The 21737-nt window shown below is 40.7% G+C and overlaps 1 protein-coding gene across 2 annotated transcripts in view; it reads right to left on the reverse strand.

Moving 5' to 3' along the window:
* LOC122982831 (cadherin-4-like) overlaps positions 1-21737 on the reverse strand; it is a 252166-nt gene that overhangs the window by 9648 nt on the left and 220781 nt on the right. For both annotated transcript variants that reach the window (XM_044352407.1, XM_044352406.1), the window contains 4 exons: positions 19529-19666; positions 14620-14805; positions 10241-10497; positions 3959-4101 (listed from right to left, as the gene is read on the reverse strand). In XM_044352407.1, the coding sequence (XP_044208342.1) occupies positions 3959-4101; positions 10241-10497; positions 14620-14805; positions 19529-19666 (724 nt within the window). The remainder of the gene's footprint in view (positions 1-3958; positions 4102-10240; positions 10498-14619; positions 14806-19528; positions 19667-21737) is intronic.

Below are 21737 nucleotides of genomic sequence, written 5' to 3' on the forward strand. Positions count from 1 at the left end.
GTTACAGGCTATAAAAAATACAGGCTCTAAAAAACTAAAAGTTACTATCTAATAATGTATCTATTTATTTAATAGGGACAATATGCATTAATTTACATCACTATTCTGTGATGGAAATGTGTCACATTGAACATAATAGCACATTTTTGTCTGTTTTTTTCTTTGCCAATTAAAAAAAAAGCATTTGTAACAGCAGAATTCTAATCCTGTGTAAGTGACACTATTAGGTTCGAAGTCTGTTAAACACAATTGAAACGACAATTGTATTAAGAATCTTCGAAAAGCAATATGCAGATATGGAGATGTTGCATATTAGGCAGCTATTTAAGTATTATTCTCTTAAATGAACTCCTGTAAGCTTAACACCGATGTTTCACTGGAGTATATATTCTAAATCTACCATATGGAAACTGTTAAGGCGATTGGAGAAATTTGGTCTGATGCTACTGTAGCCAGCTATTGCAGGTGCTGGTTCACTAGAATATTGTCAGCCTTGGACAGTAATAACATGCACTGGTGCACACAGACACACACACACGCCTCATCTGCAGAAACAATCCTGAAGCCCTTTGCGTTGATTGAACAGAGAAACAGACCATCTGCAACAGCATTTATAGAGAACTGGGAGTAAGGAATAGACTTTAAACAATCAGAGAGCGAGATAGCAGAGTGGGGAGAAGAATGCATGAATGTGTATGTGTGGTATAAATGTGGCAAAGAGAAATCTCTGGAAAAAAAAGAGCTCTTAGCAGTATAAAGCTCAGAGCTGTTTATTGAGTGTGTGTCAAGGGGTGACAACCCTTAGCTGCCTCCAATTACGAGTCATTTCCTCGCCATGCCCCACTGGCTGAGCCATTGGATGGAATCAAGCAACCCCAGGGCCCATCTCTGGGATGCGATAAGGGCGATGTAATTTACAAAGATTTATGCAAAGCTGACAGATCTGCCAATTAAACATGGCAACAGAGCAAGACATTTGCCACAAGAAGAGTGAGACGCAGTTAAAGACACAGGGGGCTGTAATTGAGTGTGTTGACAGTTTGAGCTCTGTCCAACTGGTAATACTACGCTTAGTACTGTAGATCACAAAATAAATTACAGCTGATTGATAAAAGCCTATCAAGTGATCACTAATGAATGTGTCATCAGAGTCTCACGGGAGTCTGGTCAGTGTTAGGACAAGACTAAGTTTAAATTTTCACAGTGAGGCGATACATAAAATAGACAAGTGACACTTTTCATATCTACTTTAAATGTCAAAACTGGACTATCCACAATAATGTGATGTAATGTAAGAAAGCCTGTTAATGTATAGTTATACTATGATCATTGTCTACTATTATAATTATATCACCAATTGAAAATCACACACTTTATGAAGTCATATTCACCAGGTTACATAATAACTTTTCTTTTTTTTTTACATTATCCAATATCGAACAGCATCTAACAGCATTAGTTACACATTATCCAACAGCTTTATCATTAGCGGCTACTTGCTATGTTATACACGTACATACTTAATATGCAGTATTGAATGCAATAAACACACACACGCACACACACGGACACACACACAGGCTTTCTCATTCTGCTGGTTTGTTAATCCCAGCCATGTATGGGGGACATGTGGAAGTAGCTTGCCACAGCTGATAGGAGAATTATGTGGGTTTTAACCAGCTAAATAAATAATTATGTTTGCGTAAATTCCTCAAAAGGATTTGTATTAACTCCTTTTTTTTTGATGGTGGCTCAGAGATGTGAGGCATGGTGAAAAGATTTGTAGCAAGCCTACCATATGTTCTTTGAAGAACACATAAGCACATAAACAATCGCATAGGTGTTTGAAAAGGAAAAAAAAAAAACAGTCAGAGGTGTCAGAAGGGTCTGAGGCAGTCAGATTGTGTCAGGGGTGAGACATAAAAATATGGTTGAAATACAAGTGTAGTTCTCACCATGCTGTCACCGCCTCTCCACGTCACATCCTACTATACTTACTGTCTCATAGTACTTCTTACCATAATCCCACTCACTTATGACGGCTGACACTCCAGCACCACCCACACAGTCGGACTAAAGCACAAACATAAACACGCATACACACACACACACACACACATATCACCTGAACTGCCGGCTTTTGGACTTGCCACAGTCTTAATATCAACCAAACCTCGTAACATGCCTGTCTAAACTGTGCTCTTTCCAGAGGCCATGGGAAGAAAAAATAAAATATAATCACGACAATAAAATTTTACAACATCCACAATAACTACACACCCTCATAGCCTTGACAGTAGTCCTGGAAGCTGGCTGTTGCTTGACTGACAGATGTAAATAGAGGTTTATGGAGTCATACATTTCTAAAGTGCCTATAGGTTCTTCTAGGAAATAGCTAATGTATTGAAATGATAAAGGCCGAAAATAACAAGGAAAGGAAAAGCAGGGAGTAAAATTAGATGCTTGTGAAGTCCAAACAACAGAAGCGCGTCGACCTTTAATCCATCTGCCTCCTCCTCCCTTCTAACCTCACAGCAGGTTACACATCATGGTGTCTGACATTGTCAATCATAGTAAATAAATGCACAGAAATACACACATGTGCTCACATAAATGTGTAGCAAATGAGAACATTCATATGTGCTCACACCTATAAATAAACCAATGCATCAAAGCCAACTTAAGGTAAACACACCAGTGCACTGCACGTCACTGATAAGGCAATTTGGGAGGGGGAAAAAGCATTCCCTTTTTACTTGAGAAAAAGCACTCACTTCTACTTGAGAAAAAAAAGGGAACTTATTTGTTTGCTGTGATTGAGTTTGTGCTCGGTTAAGCTTGAGTTTCAACTTTGAGGCTGAACAAATAATATATGCCACACGGATTGTGAAGGGAAAGAGAAGGCAGGCATGGACAGATGATAAGGAGGAGGGGAAAGAGGAGGAGAGGAGAGGATCAACAGTGTGACCAGCTGTGTGAATCCTGGATTTCCTCTAACTCTAACCCAGCTGCACAACACATGAATGTTGCTGAGCTTCCATGTCCTTGTATCCCTCAAAATCCACATAGATGTCTTCATTTTTATTAAGCTCTTATAAGTATATATTTAAGTAGCTTAACTAAGATCAACTGAGATTTTGTTTTCAAAAGAAACCACACACACACACATATATATATTTATATATTTTTCATTCCAACCTGTATTTTTTTAATGGTGATTAAGATTCACACCATTCCAAGCATTCAATTGCAGCTCCACTGGAATAAAGAATAAAGTGCCACTTTGACTATAATCATTGTTTGAGTGATTACAGGCACTCATGTTCATTTTGTAAATCATGGCCCCATTTAGAGTAAAATAGACGATAAAGCAGGGTATGCTTTAGGGTGTGGCTACATTGTGATTGACACGTCCCTACCACGGCGGTGTGTGAGGTACTGTAGTTGGACCCTGGGGAGCTCCTCCCAAGCTCCACGCTCTCATCCAAATATGGTCACTTTTCATCACTTCTGACTCCAAAAAACCAAGATGGTGACCGTCAAAATGCCAAGCTTGAGGCTTCAAAAAGTGAGTCCACAAACCAATGGGTGATGTCATGGTGGTTACATCCATTATTTTTATAAAGTCTATGGTAGTACCAGATAATTATACAGCAAATCAGACAGAGCAATATGTCCAGACTACAGATTGGACAATGTGTTTTTTTTCACTTTTAGCAAATCCAAGCTTTATATTTTTAAAATGAATAGTTGTATTTTAATTTCTTATACAGTTTTAATTTATCTTATGGTAGTAGCTGTTTGGGTATATAAAATGAGCCGTGCATTGCTAAATGCTAAATCATGCGAGTGAATATAAAGGTTAACAAAAACAAAACATAGGACTAAAGCAGCAATTTTGATCACTGTGATTTAAAATTAAATAAATGATAAAACATGCTTAAAAACAGGCTCTTACCGTTGTCTGTCGCCAGGAATGTGGCTTCATATATGTTGTTTTTCACGTAGATGGACTCTCGGTCGAGCATCGCTGTGGTCACTATCTGACCATTGGTTCTGTTGATGGACAACCAGTCCGCAGGGTCGTTCAGCTTTGAATACCTAAACACACACAGGCATAGATCGATGGAGAAGTTAGCGCTACCGTTTCCATGTTTACAAGCAATTATAAATTTTCTCTCGCGTCCGTGAATGCATAGATTGCCTGCACATACACACAGTCACAAAATCACAAAAGCCTGACCTTCACACAGTTTAATTCTTCATTGACTTCTCCTCCAGAGCCTGCAGCCTACAGTCAATTTCACCTCATTTTTCACTCCTGTGTACCAGGCATTGAAGTCAATTACCTCCCTTGTTAAGCACTGCTGCAACTGCCTGTGTGTGTGGTGCATGCACATATTCTAGGAAGTGTTTGCTTATGCTAGGGAGGACTAAACTGCCTGACAGGGTTATACAGTATATACATGTTTTAGTGCTTGTATGTTTGCAGTGGGGAAGCTGTGTATAGGGTGGAGACAGGATGATAGGATCTTGGTACTGATCGTCAAACGGGAAAGTGGATGTGGTAGCTGGTGGTGACACTCCCCTGGGATAAAGGGCAGGGAAGGAACAGGGGATCATCTCCAGGATTGAATCCCAATCTCACTCTGATCTAACTGTTCTTGTTTCTCTGGCTTTTGTCGCTTTCGGCTCGTTCCACACTTTCAATTCTATCTGATCTCTCTCAACCTGTGGTGCCTCACCTCATCTTGCTGTGCTTTCGTATTCATACATTTTCTTATCCCTGTCTGTATCTTCTCATCCTCGTCTCATTCCCTCTGTGATACAGAGTTCATCAACTGCCACCTCTCTCGGCTGCAATCTCACTTTCACATGTGCAGCATCATCCGTGAACATATGACACGTTAGCCTTACACAACAAGCTTTCTATATCAATCCTTTTTTTTAAATTTTTTTTACTGAATGTCAGTTTGGGCTATAAGGTTATGTTGTTATGTGACATACACTTCCAGCTTTTAAATCCAGACAAACTGAAAAGGATTTGACCTTAACCTTGCTTTTATATTTATTGAATTGTAGTGTACTTAGTGTCAGTGTACAGCCCACTTGTTTATTTGAGTTCGATTAAATACTGCATGTACATTTCTACTTACATGGAGGAGAATGAAAGCCTGGAGGGGTGGGTGGTGGTATGGAAGGGGGGTGGACAGAGAGTATAATCTCTTTCCTGCAGTGAGGGAGGTGGGATTTTCCCAGCAGGCAGTGGGCATGATCCCAGGCGTAGCGCAGTGCGGGGAAGGGGATCACAGAGATGACATTCCCACACTCTAAACGGTTTCACACAGGCAAGCCAAGCCCACAGCCACTAAGTGGCGGACTGTGAAATCACCACCAGGACCACAGTGAAATCATCACAGTGGGAGGGTGGGATAAAAGGGTGAGGGAAATGATCAGGACTGGGTGGGAGGGGAGAGAGGGACAGGACAGGGAGAGGTGACATTCGGAAGTAGCAGCATGGCTGTATGATCTGGTTTTAATATCCTCATTAAGACTAACTTGATACCTACTGCTATTGTGTGTCCAACTGTATCTCTCTAGGCTTTGCCGTGCCAAACTAACTCTCTCTGTCTGGGCTGAGAGAAAAGTGTTCTCTGTCTTTCCATTGGAGGGCAGACAAGCCAGTTCTGTTTTTACTGACAGGGTGGAAAATAAAGGAACAGCTCATCCAAGTCATCCTAAAAAAGAAAAATAACGTATATCCATATACAGTGTATGTATAAATATATATTTAAATGTGAGATTTTCTCACTTACCCCTTGAGGTATCTAGCTCTGCAGATAATTGTGGTTTCATTTGCCCTGGTTTTTAGATATCTGTGTCTGATATTTCTGCCATCACTCCAATACAATGCAGGTAAATGGAATTGCATTTGCCGTACTCAAAGCATTAAAAAACTCCATTTTAAATAATTCAACTTTTTCCAGAAACAGTGTGTCTGCTAGGCTTCAATAATCCATATAAAACACTGTTTTCAGAGGGAATATTTCTTCAGGTGCAAGTACTTCTAAACAACTGTTTAATGTTGAGGTGGGTGGATTATCCAGAGTAACAGGACGTTGTCCCTGGAAAAAAAAAAAAACAAAAAACATGTTGCTGTTGAAGATATGAATATTTCAACATTTTGGGAAATGTGTTTATTTGACTTTTTGAATCGACAAGAAAGTGAATAAATGCATTTCCCAAAATGCCAAACTATTCCTTTAAATATTTACCTCCACTGTTTTCGGGTGGAAGCAAAAATCACCAAACCTGGGCAAATACAAATCTAAACTATCTGCATGGCTAGACACCACTAGAGGTAAGTGAGAAAATATGTAAAAATATGTTTTTTTTGTGGTTTGGATTAGCTGACTTAAAAATCAGGAACACATAAGAGTATTAAAAAAGACAGTGGGGAAAATAATGTGTGTGAATGTGAGTGAGAGAGAATTTTTTTTCTTCCATAATGGGCTATAAAATACCACTAGAGCCTATTGTTTCCCAACCACACTGCATGATAACACAAGTGGATGTGTGGCCACAGATGATAAAAGCCATAACACAAAGGTTGGCTCCAAAAGCATAGTGCTCTGTCCACCACTGCTCCCAAAGCAGAGTGCTCTGTCCACCACCACACTTTAATTAAGTCTCCTAAACACTCCTCAGTGCAGATATATTAAACCTTATATAAGGCAAATGAAGTCCTGAATTAACAGTCTTTGCAGCCAAGCTAATTTCCAGCACAGTGAATTGTCCACTGCATTATTAATCCTTTTCTTAAGGAAAACTCCAGATAAGTTGTGCTTCAAACAGCCCTTTTCACTTACTTTTCCCGATGGTGCTCAGTAAACAATAAGGCTACTCTGGCTATTAGAATGATGCCTGTGAAAGCACCCACAGTGTTTTTGATTACAAGTCCCAACTGTCAACAATACTGTTGGCAATTGGCAATCCCCATCACTAACTTTTTAATGAAGCACTGTGCCAATTTCTTGTCTTAGTAAACAGTTCTTGTTTATGAATGAAACAGTTATTGTTTTTTCAATGAATAAAAAATGGTTATACTCTGTGTGAAAGTTTTACTATTCCTTATTTCCAATGCTTTGCCGAGCTCTCCTCTCACCAAAGGTTTCTCTCATTTGGGAGTTGGCTGGTGTGTGAGTATAGCTGGATGTATGATTAGGCCTGGCAGGTTAGTGATCTTAGCAAGCAGCAGGGAGAGGTATGACATTTATTTTTCAAACCCCCGACCCTGAGGATGAAAAATGCATGTCTCAAGCTTAGCCAAGGCGGTTTGGGTAATCATTTATGCCAGTGTCTCCAGTCCTGTATCTCGACCTTCCTGGTCGGGTGTCTGACAGGTGATGCATGATGCCTCACTCCCCCCCTCGCCTCCCCCCACCTTGCTCCTGTCCATGTTGCCTTCTTCCCATCCCCAACAGGACACTGTCAGTCTGTCCCTCCTTTGATAAGCACCTGTCAAGTTCAAACCTTGACCTGGAGCCAGCTCACCATCCTCAGCTCCCACTCGTCTCCCTCCATAGTGCCTTCGGTCTTTTTTCACCTTACTTTCGATTTTTACGTCTCCCTCTAAATCTTCACTTCATCTCTCTTCGCTTTATGTATCTCCACCATCCATTTCCGAAGACGTACAGCTCTTTGTCATATGCAAAGACGTATGCCATAAATTACATGTAACACAAACTGTAGTGTCAAATTTAAATGTCTCTTCCAAACCTCCACACAAACAGTCATGTCAGCTTACAATTTGATTGATGGGGTTTGAAGGTTTCTACAATGAGCTCAAGTCTGTGTGATGAAAGTATGACGGTGAAAGTTTTATAGGGTGATGCAAACATTGTACAGGGTTTTAGCTGATTGGCAAGAATAAGCCCCCGAACGTTTCTTCAGAATAATGAGGATTCAAGAGACGGAGGGAGCAGCTGTGATTAGTGTCCGTGCTGTAATGCTTTTTTTTTTTACAGGTCCTTTGATTTTATACTAATTTCCTGGAAAGTTTCGGAGTAATTTACAGACATTAGCTGTTAATTTTTAGGACATTTTACAGAGAAGTTGGTGCAATCTAGTACAAATTATAAGAAAAAACAGAAAAAAGTGATTTAGTCGCTAAGTACCCACTTGTCATATTTTGGTACACAGACAGTTGTTAATTTGTAAAAATTCTTAATAAATTAGACTCTTAACAATTCTTTACTTGACAGAAAATACATTGTTTTCAGTGTGTAGTTTTGTGTGTCAAAGTCCATAGTAGCCTATTAGGTTGTCTCTTAAACAACCTAATATAAATATAAAAATAAAAACTCAATAACGAGCACATTTCCTGTAGACTACCAAATTAGATAACCCTTCCAAAGAAATGTGTAAAGAGTTAACAATTACGCAGTAGCTACTTTTAGGAAATTATTGAAAAAAAATCCCGGAAATTAATGGGAAAGTAAGGGATCCGTTAAATAAAGTTTTGGGTGCTCAATCATCATAACAACTTAATATACTAACATATCATTTGACATACAAAACTACAAACTATTTAGTATTTTCTGTCTGTTAATGATCGGTTAAGAATCAAATTAAGAAATGCAAATTAACAACAGTAAATATGATGACTGGTTAGTTACCAATTTAGCACTTTTTTTCTGTTTCCTCTTATAGTTTATGCCACTCTACTGTGTAAAATGTCAAATTACTGCAAACATTTTCAGGAAAATTAGTATAAAATTTCTGGAAATTAATAGGAAAGGACTTGTAAAATAGCACGTTACCGTCCGTGCATAACAGTTTAGAGCAGATCCTATCCATATGGATTCAAACGAATGAGGTTGTGAATTTGCCATCTCTACAGCCCTGCTTCCTTATGTGGTGATCACAGAGAAAGGAGATTTAGTTTGTGTCTGTGTTAAGGAGACTGTGATAGACCACAGCATGCTTGTAAACTTAATTCCATGATGTGCAGAACTGCAGTCTTGCACTGGTCATGGAAAAACAGAGAAGAAACCAAAGAGGTCAGAGTGAATTCAAGTGAAAGAGCGAGAGAGAGAGAGAGAGCAAGAGATAGAGAGAGAGAGAGTGAGAGAGAGAGAAAGAGAGAGAGCCCAGCTGGTGACTTTGGCGTCTTCCTAAATTATAATGTACACCCAATTTACTCTCATTTGCTGTGAAATTAGCTGGGAAATTTGTTTAGATCTTTTCCCCAGACAAAATGGGAGAGGAAGGGGCTGGTGGAGTGTGAGGGTTGAAAGGAGGTGGTATTAATGTCACACCAAACAGCCGTGTTATCAACTCAATTGCTGCGCTATACTGTGCCAGTTATAAATCACACAAATAAACTCGCTATAATCTATAGGGACACTCTACACGAGAGCGTGAGTGGAAACACGTGATCCTGCAGTTGTGTGATGGTAATGGAAAGGCTTCTCTTTGCAGCATCAATACTAAGCAAAGCATACTTAATAGATTACCTCTAAGTTTGCCATAATGCAGTCACTGCTACTGTCAAGTTGACAGCAGGACTGAGGAAAGGTCTGCTGGTCATTTAAAGGTTGGTTTACATTTAAAGTCCAGAGAGGCATTGCGCAGAGAAAGAACACTGCAGGTGGACATAATGCTGTGTCAGGAGTTTGGGCTCAAGCCAGCTGTTCTCTTTATTCCCCACCCTCCCTCCATCTCTCCCGTTCTCTCTCTCTCTCTTTTTTTTCTCACTGTGTGTGTATGTGTGTGTGTGTACACTTGCATGTATGTGCGCATGCAATTTACAGAATACACACACTTCTGATTACACCAGAGACTATTACTCCCTATTAACCTTCTTACCCTCCTTACTCAGAGTTCTTCGCTGGCTCATAAACTTTGCACAGTAAGACTTTGAGAGATGGGTAATGCCAAAATATAGCTCCCTTGTTGAACTTTGACCCCTAACTACTGACATAGAACCTATTCAAGAAGCCCTTTAGCCTGCTGCTGGTGTATATGGAAGGATTTCTGCCAGATTTCTGCACTCATAATGCAGCTAGCAAGACCTGAAGGCTCAATCAGACATTTTTTTGGCTGACCATATGTAATAGAACTTATTTTATTGGATCTAAATGATTTTGCACCAGCAGAAGTTTAAACTAATGGCACACTATTAAAATTAAAACGTCAGAATTAGCCCAAAATTTGATCTATTGTATCCACTCAGTACCTGATTATCTGCTGCATCTGTAGTCGGTCGGGATCTGAGGCTGAGAAGGTTGTCAGGCTGGTACCAGCAGGGACACCCTCCTCAAAGCGGATGTGTTTTGGGTTCGTAGGGAAATAAGGGGGTTCATTGACATCCTGGACAGATATGGTGACTCCAGCTGTGGACTGAAGCGAAGACTGGATCCCACTGGCTAGGTGGGCCTGGTTGGACACCACCACCGTCAGCATGAAGGCACGGTTCATCTCAAAGTCTACTGGCTAGAGGGTGGAAGGAAGGAGTTAATGACAGTATGAGAGAAGAGAAGGTTTAATTGAATTAAAGCAATTTAAACATTATCTTCTTCATTATCTTCTCTTTGTATACAGTCAAATATGGTTTGTAGATAATTTGATTTAGCATGAAGGATCAAATTACGCACTGTGTCATCAGTCATAGGCGCCTGAGCAATGGAGCAAGTGGAGCAAATGCATCTCTATTATTCAATTGGGGGGAGCGAAGTTATGGTTTTGCTACCCCACTTTTTGTCTTTTCAAAAGCATTATGCAGTCCTTGCAATCAGGTTATTATATTTAAGTAGCCTATATCAATGATCATTTCACTATTTTCAGCAAGTGACAAAAACAAGGAATAAAAAAAAATAACAACTTTTTGGACCACCCTTTGAGTTGTCTCAGTAGAACTCGTGGCTGATCGATACAAGTAGACTGACAGCGCAGTCAGAGACACACAGACAGACAATCAGAATGGAGCTTTTACTCAAAGCGTGTCTGAATTAATAAACAGTGAAATGTTCAGTGGTGGAAAGTCACTTATTTAGACTTCTATGGACTACTTTGTTTTAGTTTAAGTTTTAGTCAGACTTTGGATAGAATTATTTTTAAATATGAGGACGTAGGACATGTAATGATCTCTTCTTTCATCCAGCCACTATGCACTGCGTTTTCATTACTATGATTATTCCACTCATTTTCTCATACAGGGTTGATGAGAGGCGCACATTTACTCTAAGGGGTGATTTCGCAGTAAAGTCTACTCCTCGACTAAAATGGCCCTTTTAAGTCTTGAGGGGCAAAAGTCACCTGAGTTGTGCATTAAAATAGTCCTTGATTTGAGATAATGTAGGTTAAAATGATCTGCTTTTGAAGTTATGATTATTCATTCCTGTATAACATTACAACTAAATCGGCTAGTGGTGCTATTGAGCCTCTAACAGCCCCCCCCCCCCCCCCCCCCCCCCCCCCCCCCCCCACCACCACCACCACCACCAATTATGTATCTTTCAAGGTTTACTCTTTCATTTTAAAACATAACCAGGCACCTGTGTCATCAGTAATCATTAAAACAGTTTTCTTCATAGTCAGAATTTTAAAAAATGTATCAATGTGACACAACAAAAAACTACACTGCAGTATAAAAAGTTTGTGTCTTTGTTAGAATCTAATTTAATCACAAGACTGTCTGAATATGAAAAATCTGTACATAAATAAATATAAAGCAGGGACACACAATAACATGAACTCTTGTAATGCAATGAATAACCACTACTATGACTGTTTGAACAAGAATTTTACATTCTAATTAATATTTATATGTTATTTATTGTATTGTAATCATTATGTCCTCCTGTACAAATAATTTAATCTGATCTTTTTAGTGGGAAAAATATGTGAATCTTTATTAAATCATAAAAAAACAAATATATTTTTTACAAGGAAAAAAGAGAAAAAAACATCTCGTTTGGTCCGTGATTATACATGTGACTATATTACTATTATTATCATTATTACTTTTTATGTGCAAAGCTTGTCAAGTATTCAAGCATACGGTGTGTACTATAAATATTATGCTCATTATAGTGTTAAAAGCCCTGTCAACATTTCTTTCTCCGCATGTAGCGGGGGAATCTGTGTTGAGCCTTGTTGATGATAAAGGACATGATAAATGAACAGATGCCATGTCAAGTGGTCCCTTGATGAATTGGACCCATAGTCTCTCTAAAAAAAACACAACCAACACACACACATGCACACACCCTGAGAAGAGGCAGCAGGGCTTAGACTATTCAGGTGCTGTCATGGCTCTGCCTTTTGAATGAGTCAGTGTGTGTGTGTGTGTGTGTGTGTGTGTGTTTATGTGTAATCTACAGGGGGTTTTGCCGGCTGAGCCTAAACTAGAGTGACAGTTCCGTGCTCTCCTAATGAAGACTACACGATCAGGTTCAAATGACAACAACAACAAGCAAAGAAATAAAAAAGAGAACAAATATGCTGCTTGTAGGTACTGCTGGCACATTTCTAAATAGGCGATTGATTATTACTGCCGCAAGGCTTGTGTCTGTGGTGTGTGATGGTGATGGTGATGTTAATGACTTTGAGCACATCTGTATGTTGCATTGCCTGACTGTTATCAGTGGACAGTGGCAGCGCAGCTCTGATATTAGAAAGCATTCTTAATCAGGCAGCTTGGTTGACAAGGGCACTGGAGTGGATGTGAGTGTGTTTAGTTGATGTTACAATTCGCCTGTGCATGTGCATGCACGTAGGTATGAGTAAATGTAAGCACACAGATGTGTATTCGTGTGTGACCCCATGGTGCACTGGGAACCCATTTGCAGGCTAACCACGCTCAAGGCTCTTTGATCTACAGCCAGTGGTATTCAGAGCACAGGGAGGTCTAGAGTATAGCTGTAGGCTATCTAAAACACACATACACGCTCACACACGCCCTGAGGGAAACCAAAGGGGTGAGAGGTCAATAACACGACTTCCATCTTTTGCCCATGAGCCATCACATCTTACATCTCCTCTGTATTGCTTCACTCGCTCCTCTTTTTCTCTTTTACCTAATTTGTTCCACCTTACTCCAACCTCCCACCCCCACATCTTCTCACCTCTGCCCCCCCGCCCCTCCACACTCACTGTGATCTATGCTCTCTGCGGTCTGCATATCTCAATCCTCGGAAATCTATCTTCGCCTCACTTCACTCCTCCTCTCCACTCCCCCTGTCATCTTCTATGTTTATCATAAGCTGTGATTTACATATCTTAATGACTCATTTGAACCAAGCGGCTCTGTTTGTGTGTTTTTATGCGTGCTTGTTTGTCTACTGGCTCTATTACCGTTCACCAAAATGAGAACGCCGTCTTATAAACTCTCCAGAGAGTGGTGTAAATGTGTGAGATGTTCTGGTTAAGACCTCAGCCCTTGTTTACAGAAGAGCTCAAGTCCCTTGTGGGAGATTGCCACATACCTGGATGTCAGTGTGATTCGATGTGTCTGTGCTACCAGCCGCAGATGCCTTGGTAAAAAATAAGAATTCCAATGTAGCGCCTTCTTATGGCTTCTTGACTTTACCTATCTCATGTTGTCTGATGTGAACCATTCCAGCTCCCTCTCCCTGGAGCGAGCCAAAGCCTCTCTGTTTACTTGTTGAGACAGTCTATTTCTCGTTCTTCCCAGGGGGCGTCCTGTCTCTTATTTTATGTTTTCCTGATAACCTCCCATGGGTCTCGATGGAAGCTTATGGCTACCCGGCTGCCTGCTGAATTTTACATCAGGGAGTGCGAGGAATGGATTATAAAAGGCAGTCATCTAGAGATAATGAAGAGAAGCAAAATGCCAATGCTCATTGCTCAGGGTGCTGTGGGAATTATAGGGAGATGTTATTGCTATTTTTTTTAAACATTATTGTAGGATAGGAGATGAGATTTGCAGAAGTCACACATACGAGGAGAATACCCCAGGGTTCTCAGGGTCACGCCAATAAACAAGTTATTTCTACAAAACATATGTGACATGATAAGTACATTTACAGGGAGCCACACATGGATTAACACACAAATACAAATCCTGAAGGCTGAGACAACAGGACACACATCTACACTCTCTTTACTGTCCATTTCCTGTATTTTTTCTTGTTGGTAAACGAGTTAAAACTCTCTGGACAACCTCCGTGTGAGAGGTTGAATGCTAACATATCGGGCTGTTACAAGACACAGCTTTCTTGTTGTTGTCATTTACCACAGCAGCTAGAACATTATGAGTGTATAAAAACCGTTGCCTTTGTAATTGAGAAATCAATACCTCATTTGCTACAGTGGTCTCACCAGCCATTGTGTTTAAGTCTGTGTGAGTGTACTGTATGAGCTGTTTCTAAAGGGCGCAGCAGTCTTCAATTCCTCATTTGGACAATAAGGGGCATCTGAAAGGCAAAGACCCCAGTCTGTCCCTATTTAACTCCGTAGTCTATTATTATTTCTTGTGACTAAATCCAGAGGGGATCTGACATTCAACAGAGAAAAAAGAAATGACACTGTTTCTTTTCCAGTGACCTCTATAAGGCCAGAAGCTGAACATGGTCTGATAGGCTGGTTTCTTACCTTCACAACAGTCACCATGCCATCGTTGCTTACAGGGTCGGTGCGGATGGTGAAGTGCCCGGATGGGTCTCCACTGATGATCCTGTAGATGGCGTTCCAGTTAGGGGAGTGCGGTTGGTCAGCGTCTATCACCGTCAGATTAGCCACCACAACATCCACTCGGTTCTCTGGTACCTCGCCAGAAAACTGCAGAGAGTAGAGTAAAATGTTACCTTGTGATATGTTGCTTCAAAATATCTTTATTTTGACTGTAGCTGAGGTCTTTGGGGATCCATTGAGCTGTTTGACTGTGGCAGTTTCTACAAAAAGCCACTGACTGCCTAACTCTTGTTTCCATTTTTTCTTAATAGAGGCAGTCCTCCTTTCAGGTTTTCAGGTAGAGTAAATTTAATGATTCTGCTTTTACCACTGCTGAGTAGTAAACAAGCAGTAAACACAGTTGCACACCAGCAAACACATGTGCACAGGAGAGTTGTTCCACTTTCAATGTTCCCCATCGTTGATGAGAAATAATATTCTATTTCTTTGAAAGCCAGAGTGACAAAGAAGGAGAAAAGGGATGAACAGTAAGGATTCAGCGGTGGGGAGGGTTGAAACAGCTGTTTGAGTGTATACCAGTAGCTTTTAGTTGTCCCCTTGCTGTACAAACACATGTGCTTTGTCCTGATAAGCCTGATGAGGAGTGAGCCGCCGTCTGTCATGTGTCTGTTATGGTGGGGATTGATCAAAGCCATACAGGCTCAGGGGATAAAACCCACAAAGACGACCCAACAGCAGCAACTGTACCGCTACCTTGTAAAACACAAGTTGACCGCAGCTCCACCTACACGAGTAACCCATCAACTCTTAACCAGTCATGCAAGGTCAGAGGGTGAGCATGATGGCGTGTCTTCACTTCATCTGGAGGCAACAGGCATGTAGCACCATACAGTCACCATGTCACCATGGGTAACAGGCGTGGAAGAGCCACTGAGCCGCTTATGTGAGTGTAGGATATCAAAGAGCAAAGCCCCAGACCAAACACTCCAACGGACCATAATACTCTGCCTGGCAACCCTCGCATCACCCAGCAAACAGCCGACAGCAGCGGGAAGATTAGGGGGCTGTGTCAGGAGAGCTATTCAGAGACTCAATGACATTCTTAAGACAACAGACAAGTCCGGGTGGTCCTGATGCACTGCCTACATTGGATAAGTAGGCAGGCTGTCGTATGTTTATGTCAGAGTGAGTGTGTGTATGTGTGTGCTTGGACAGTTTATTACTGTGGTTTGGTTGAGGGACTCCCCAATGCCAATTCAATAAAATAAAACTTCAGAGATGACTCTTAAGCTCCTAAGGGCCCTTGAGCATTTTCTTTCTCAGCACACAGTAACAACTAGGGTCAAGTGTTAACCAGATCTGATGGAAGACTTTGAAGGGTCCACCACAGCTCTTGCTAGTTTATGATTCCTCCTCTCATTCATCCTCTCTTTATAGAGTTGGGGAGAAATATAAGCCTTTATCTATCTATCTGATAGGCAATGTTACATGGCAGTTTAAACATCCCTCACACTTATAACCTTACAACTCTCTATCTTGAGTACAATCAATTAGCAAATGAAATTGTTCATTGTAAAAAGGGTTAAACATGTAATATTGTGAAAAACAACAACTTTAGGAGGTACAGTAAGTCAACTATGAGTCCCAAAGAGCATTGCAGTAAATAACCTCCACTCCCTAAACTTAAAATTATATTGTCTATGATATTAAATTGCAATGGTGGAGCATTCAGAATGTGCTTAAACTTCAAAGGGCAGCACACATTGATGGTGTATGAAACCACTGTCCTATTTTTCAGCACTGACAAGTGCCAGATCTCCAGAAAAGCAGAAACTTTATCACATTCACTCCCTTGATTGGCACATTGGCTACTGTACATTGACTAGTTCTATATTACGTCTGTATGACCCATTAAGTGTGTGCTATGGGGGTCAACTGACATCAAATAACGCTCTGCAACACAGAAGATTTGTGTTGCAGTTTAATTTTGCAGCTCTTAGAGTTACTGTAATATTATGCTGCCCCTCAGCACACCAAAATAAAGCACAAAACTTGACAAATGCAGTTGACATGAACATTTTCCAAGAGACAATAAGCTTTTCTATCTGGAGTTGTATTCAGGTTATATTTAAGAGTAAACTGAGAAATATTTGAACCAGCAGTTTCTTCCAATTCTAGTCAACTTTATGGTTGTTCTATCTCCTTAAGTCTCCTGCTTTTATTTTTACAATATTGAGCTTGTGGGGTCAATCGCTTTTGGGGAGAAAAACCCAAAACAAACTTGGGTTTTTTCTCTTTCTTTTACTCTCTAAATGATTTATTAGCTGACTGCTATTCTTCTTCTTACTGGTTTTACGACTGTACTACAGTGGTGTTTGTTTCAACGGTAAATTGTTGTACTTTGGTGTTTTTCAGCAGAGGCTCAGATTTTCTCTGACCAGGTAGTTTTTCTTTCTATGATGCTATATGTTGTCCCAAACTGCTGGACTAAAGGAAAGCAGTGGCAAGCTCTTTGATGGTGATTGGCACAGAGTGCAGTTGGCTTTCTCACAGCACTTGACAAAACACCTCTTGCCAACACCCTCGCCCTTCTGTCACTATTTTGGCAGCGGGGAAAGACTAAATGAGGCAAGGGGAGGTGAGAGGAGAAAGAGGAGAAGTGACAGGGAACTTCATCATAGGAAGTTTGTGAGGATGGTATAGGATGGAGGCCAACGAAACACAGCAGTAAATCCTGCACAGAGATCTCCCTGATTGCATGATTGTAGGTCTCTTACATATAACTACAAAACATCCCATACCGTATGAGATACAGTCATTGCTGCAGTATACTGTATGCATAAACAAACAAAAGAGATAAATAACTTTTTTAATTCTGTCTCATCTATCTGCATCACAGAAATAATGTAAGCATGTATGCACCCTGAATAAGCACCCAAAGCCTTCACATCCACACATACACCACCCTTTGCCGCCTTGAAAAATAGGCCAGCCTCTGATAGGCATGATGAAATATTAATCATCAACATTAAAGACAAATTCCCCAAACTTTATATTTCTGGGACACATTGAATGATCTATGGGGTTTATTGCAAACACTAAATATTTGCATAATGGCCTGTATTCTCAACAAAATGGCTTTTATGTTATCCCACCACTAAAATGGGTGATTTATGAAAGGAGTGGGTAAAAGTGTTCTGCTCATCATGGTTCCAAATCCTCCACTAAAATTTATCATCAATATCCATGATAGTATTAACTTCCCTCTGTGGCGATGATGGAAATGCACTTAAACATGGTGGAATACAGTTAGAGAATATTAATCTATTACTGGCCACTATCATCAATACGCCACCATCAGTGGAGAATCTTAATGCAGGGAGGGGGGATGCCGAGTCAGGAAAGGCCTCTGATTTACAACAGGGCATGTCTATGCTTTATCACTGCTGCTGGAGAAAATAGCTCCTGAGACCAAATAATCCTTCATTCTTTCTCATCACACCATCATTCTCTCGTCACTTTTTCTTCTCTACATTTTTCGTCTTGGAGTCTACATGGTGGTCCACTCATCAACTCCTCTCCCCTCTTTGTTCTTTTTCTGCTCACCATCTTCTCTGTGTGTTCTTTCTTTTAAACTGCCCTCTCTCTGTACATTTCCTGCTGTGTATAATGTAGCAGCTCTCTGATGAGCTCCATGGCTGACACATGCTTAATGCCAATGCTAACTCATCATCATAAGGATCTTAATAGCCCCCAAGGCAAATGCTAATGCTAACTCCTCTGCTACTGCCTCAAAGAGCTGAACCTACTGTACTGCTGATGGCGCCTCAGCCGCTATTCCTGCAGTTGCAAAGCTAAGCACCTTGTCTACCCAACAGGTCAATGCTCTTTTCACTACTGACAGGAAAGCACACATACTGAATAATTCACCTGAACCCCTGATGCCATACTGACACCTCGAAAGATTTTTCATCATAACATGAAACTAGAATGCAAACAAACAGACTCCACTTTGGTGCTTTTTCCTCACTTCTCTGAACAAATGCATATCTCTGGCACATCAAATAATACCTTTTTGCTCTTGAGACTTTCAATCAGAAATAACAAATGTGATTCTTTCCACTTTCTGCTGTCAGTAAGAAATACTGAGGCCACCTCAGCTGTTCCACCTGGACATCTGAAGATTTTAACACCGCGAACGACCAGAGTAAGATCAACCCAAGAGGGAGTGGAATGAACAACAACAACAATAAACAACACTAAATCTCATTCCTCACTACTTCATTCGGTGATGATATTGCTGAATTGCGTCACCAGTGATATGATACATTACATATAGTGCATTACTTTGGACTTTTAATTTTTACCTCATTCTCAATAATGACCTTCTGTAATGTAATCATCATTCTAAATATCACTATCACGACAACAACCATTAACAATTTGCTGGCTCTAGTTTTCTTGCTGATTAAAGTCAATGATATGGATTAGTTATTTCCGTGTGTGTGTGTGTGTGTGTGTGTGTGTGTATGTGTGTGTGTGCATCGTCTACAAGGAAATGAGTGAGTACTCTTTGCACTGCACAGCCCTCCTCCTAACTGTCCTTGTGTAAATCTTCCTGTGTAACAACATAACAGTCTTGTAGTCATTTCCTTTCTCCTTTTCCCTCCTTCCATTTCTCCCTTCCTTTTCGTTCTCATTTCCATCTCTTCCCCATTCCTTCTCTCTTCTTCAATATCTTCCTATCTCTATCTTTTTTTATTTCTTTGTCTCCAACATACTCATCATTTCCATCTTCCTCCTTGAACCCTCAAATTTCTCCTTCTGTGAAATGTTACCCTTTCCCATTTCCTTATTTGTAACAACTCACAGTTCTGGAGGTCAGCATTGGAGGATTGTCGTTGATGTCCGTGACAGTGATGATGGCAGTGGCTGTGTTGGAAAGGCCAAAGTTCAGGTTGCCCTCCATGTCAGTGGCCTGAACGATGATGGTATACTGGGACACTTTCTGTAAAGGCAAAAAAAGAGGGAAAAAAAACAGTTATTCGTGTGTAAAAAGCTTTCTCTTCCTCGAGTCTACAGCAACAGCTACAGACTGTGACTCCCAGAGGAAAAAAAAGCTGAGCCTGTGTTCTCTTCTATACTAGCTGTTCATGGACTTATTTGAAACACAGAATCACAAAGGTGAAGTCTTTCATTCGACTGAGTTGAAACCTCCTCAGCCGAATGTATCCAGACTTCACACCATCTGAAGGCTGCACTGTGAAGCCTCCCCATGGGTATGTCATCAAAGACATCGCTTACTCAGTGCCACTGATGGACAGATGTGAAGACAATGATCCAACTGACAGAGATTAATAGACTATCTATGGAGCAATAATATGAGGGAATGATAAATGCGATTTCATCTTTTGAGATGACACAGTGTCACTTCAATGGAAACTGAAAAATATGGTTCTCTTATGTTATAGTTGGGTGCATTTGTGTGCTTCTAGATGTACATCTTCCTTGCCAACCTCCTTCCCTCCATCCCTCGCTCTCTTCGTCGCCATCCTGTCTCTTCCTCTGTCCCAAGGTGCAGTTAATGGGCTGCGAGAGGGATAGAGCCCGGGAGCCGACTGTCTGGATAATGTGTCTCGTCACTGAGATTCCCAATTACATTCCCAGTGTCTCTCTCACCTGCTAATTACTGAGTAAATATCCCAATTAGGCCAGGACGCCACATCATGAGGATTAGACAGTGCCTCTCAGTTTCTCTCATCTTGATGCTAGACGAGATGCTGAACTCCAACCTTGTACACACACCCTCATTAACACCCGTACACAAACGCGAGCACCCTCAAACACACGTAAACACACACAGACACACACACACATACCTCTCTTTCTCCATATCTTGTTTAGAGGCAGTGGTTGACTGTCCCATCAGCCAGTGTACAGCATGTACACAACACTCTCACTAATTAGACAAGGGAGTAATTATGTAGAGCTCCTCTGAACCTCTCAGCATTGCAACAACACCGCAGCATACTCAGATTCCTCTGGAGGACTGAGGTCTGTTACTGTCAACAAGCTCTTAAAAGTCCACTGCAGACCGGTGGAAACCTTTAGAAGAGAATCAGTGTGGGAGTTTATAAAGAAGAGGAAGACGACATTTCAGAAGTGAAGAACAGAGGAGAGGATAAGAGACAGCAGGGGATGCAGCTTAGACACAAGGGAGGAGGACTACCAAAAATAGATGCTTGTGTGTTTTTTTCTTTCTTTTTTTGTCGTTCCTAACACCTCCAACACCCCAATCCAAGAAAGAGACGGGAGACACAGAAAAGTTTCAAAGGGCCAAAGTGCTGACTAAAAGTGGACCAGGGAAGCACCGTAGTGTGCTGTGTAGCATCTTCCTGTGAAGTCTATGTACAGTATATAAGTTCTATTTTTCTCTCTGCTCTCTAACAAGAATGTTACAGGAAAACAGAAGTATGTTTGTACTCAAAGAAACTAAGTGTGCATGCATGAGTATACTAATAAACTATAATAACACATATAACTGCAAGTGGCAATGATCAGGGTCCAAACAGATTGCAAGCATTTGGATGCTTGTTTGACTGAATATGACCTCAATAAACACTTGAAAACATGCATGAATAGGACCAGTCAAAATGTTTGTTTACAACAAAAACATACAATTTAATGGTGTGGAGCACAAATAAATGTCAGTTTAAGTTGGTAAAAAAGTAAACAAAGAAACATATGTGAATAAGTGTAAGTAAGTATAAGCAATAAGTATTTGAAGTAATTAAAAGTAAGCATAAGTAAGTATGAATGTGTAAAGCAATGGTAAGGCAGCTTCCCATTGTGACAGAGGTAGCTAGCAGTTAGTCTGACCGGCGGTGAGATGTTGCTGTTGGGTAGATTTGGTTTATCAAAGACCCAACACAGAAAGAGCAAGCAGCAATACTGATGCAGGGCAGCAGTGGCATTGACAAGGCTGCCTAAATAGACCGCCAAGTTGGTAGGGTGTGTTTGGTAGATGATATGGAGAGTGAGGCATGTCACATGTGTATGTAGCAGTGCAGCTCGAGTTG

Source organism: Thunnus albacares, chromosome 5, assembly GCF_914725855.1.
Source record: "Thunnus albacares chromosome 5, fThuAlb1.1, whole genome shotgun sequence".
In the NCBI taxonomy this organism is placed as follows: Eukaryota; Metazoa; Chordata; class Actinopteri; order Scombriformes; family Scombridae; genus Thunnus; species Thunnus albacares.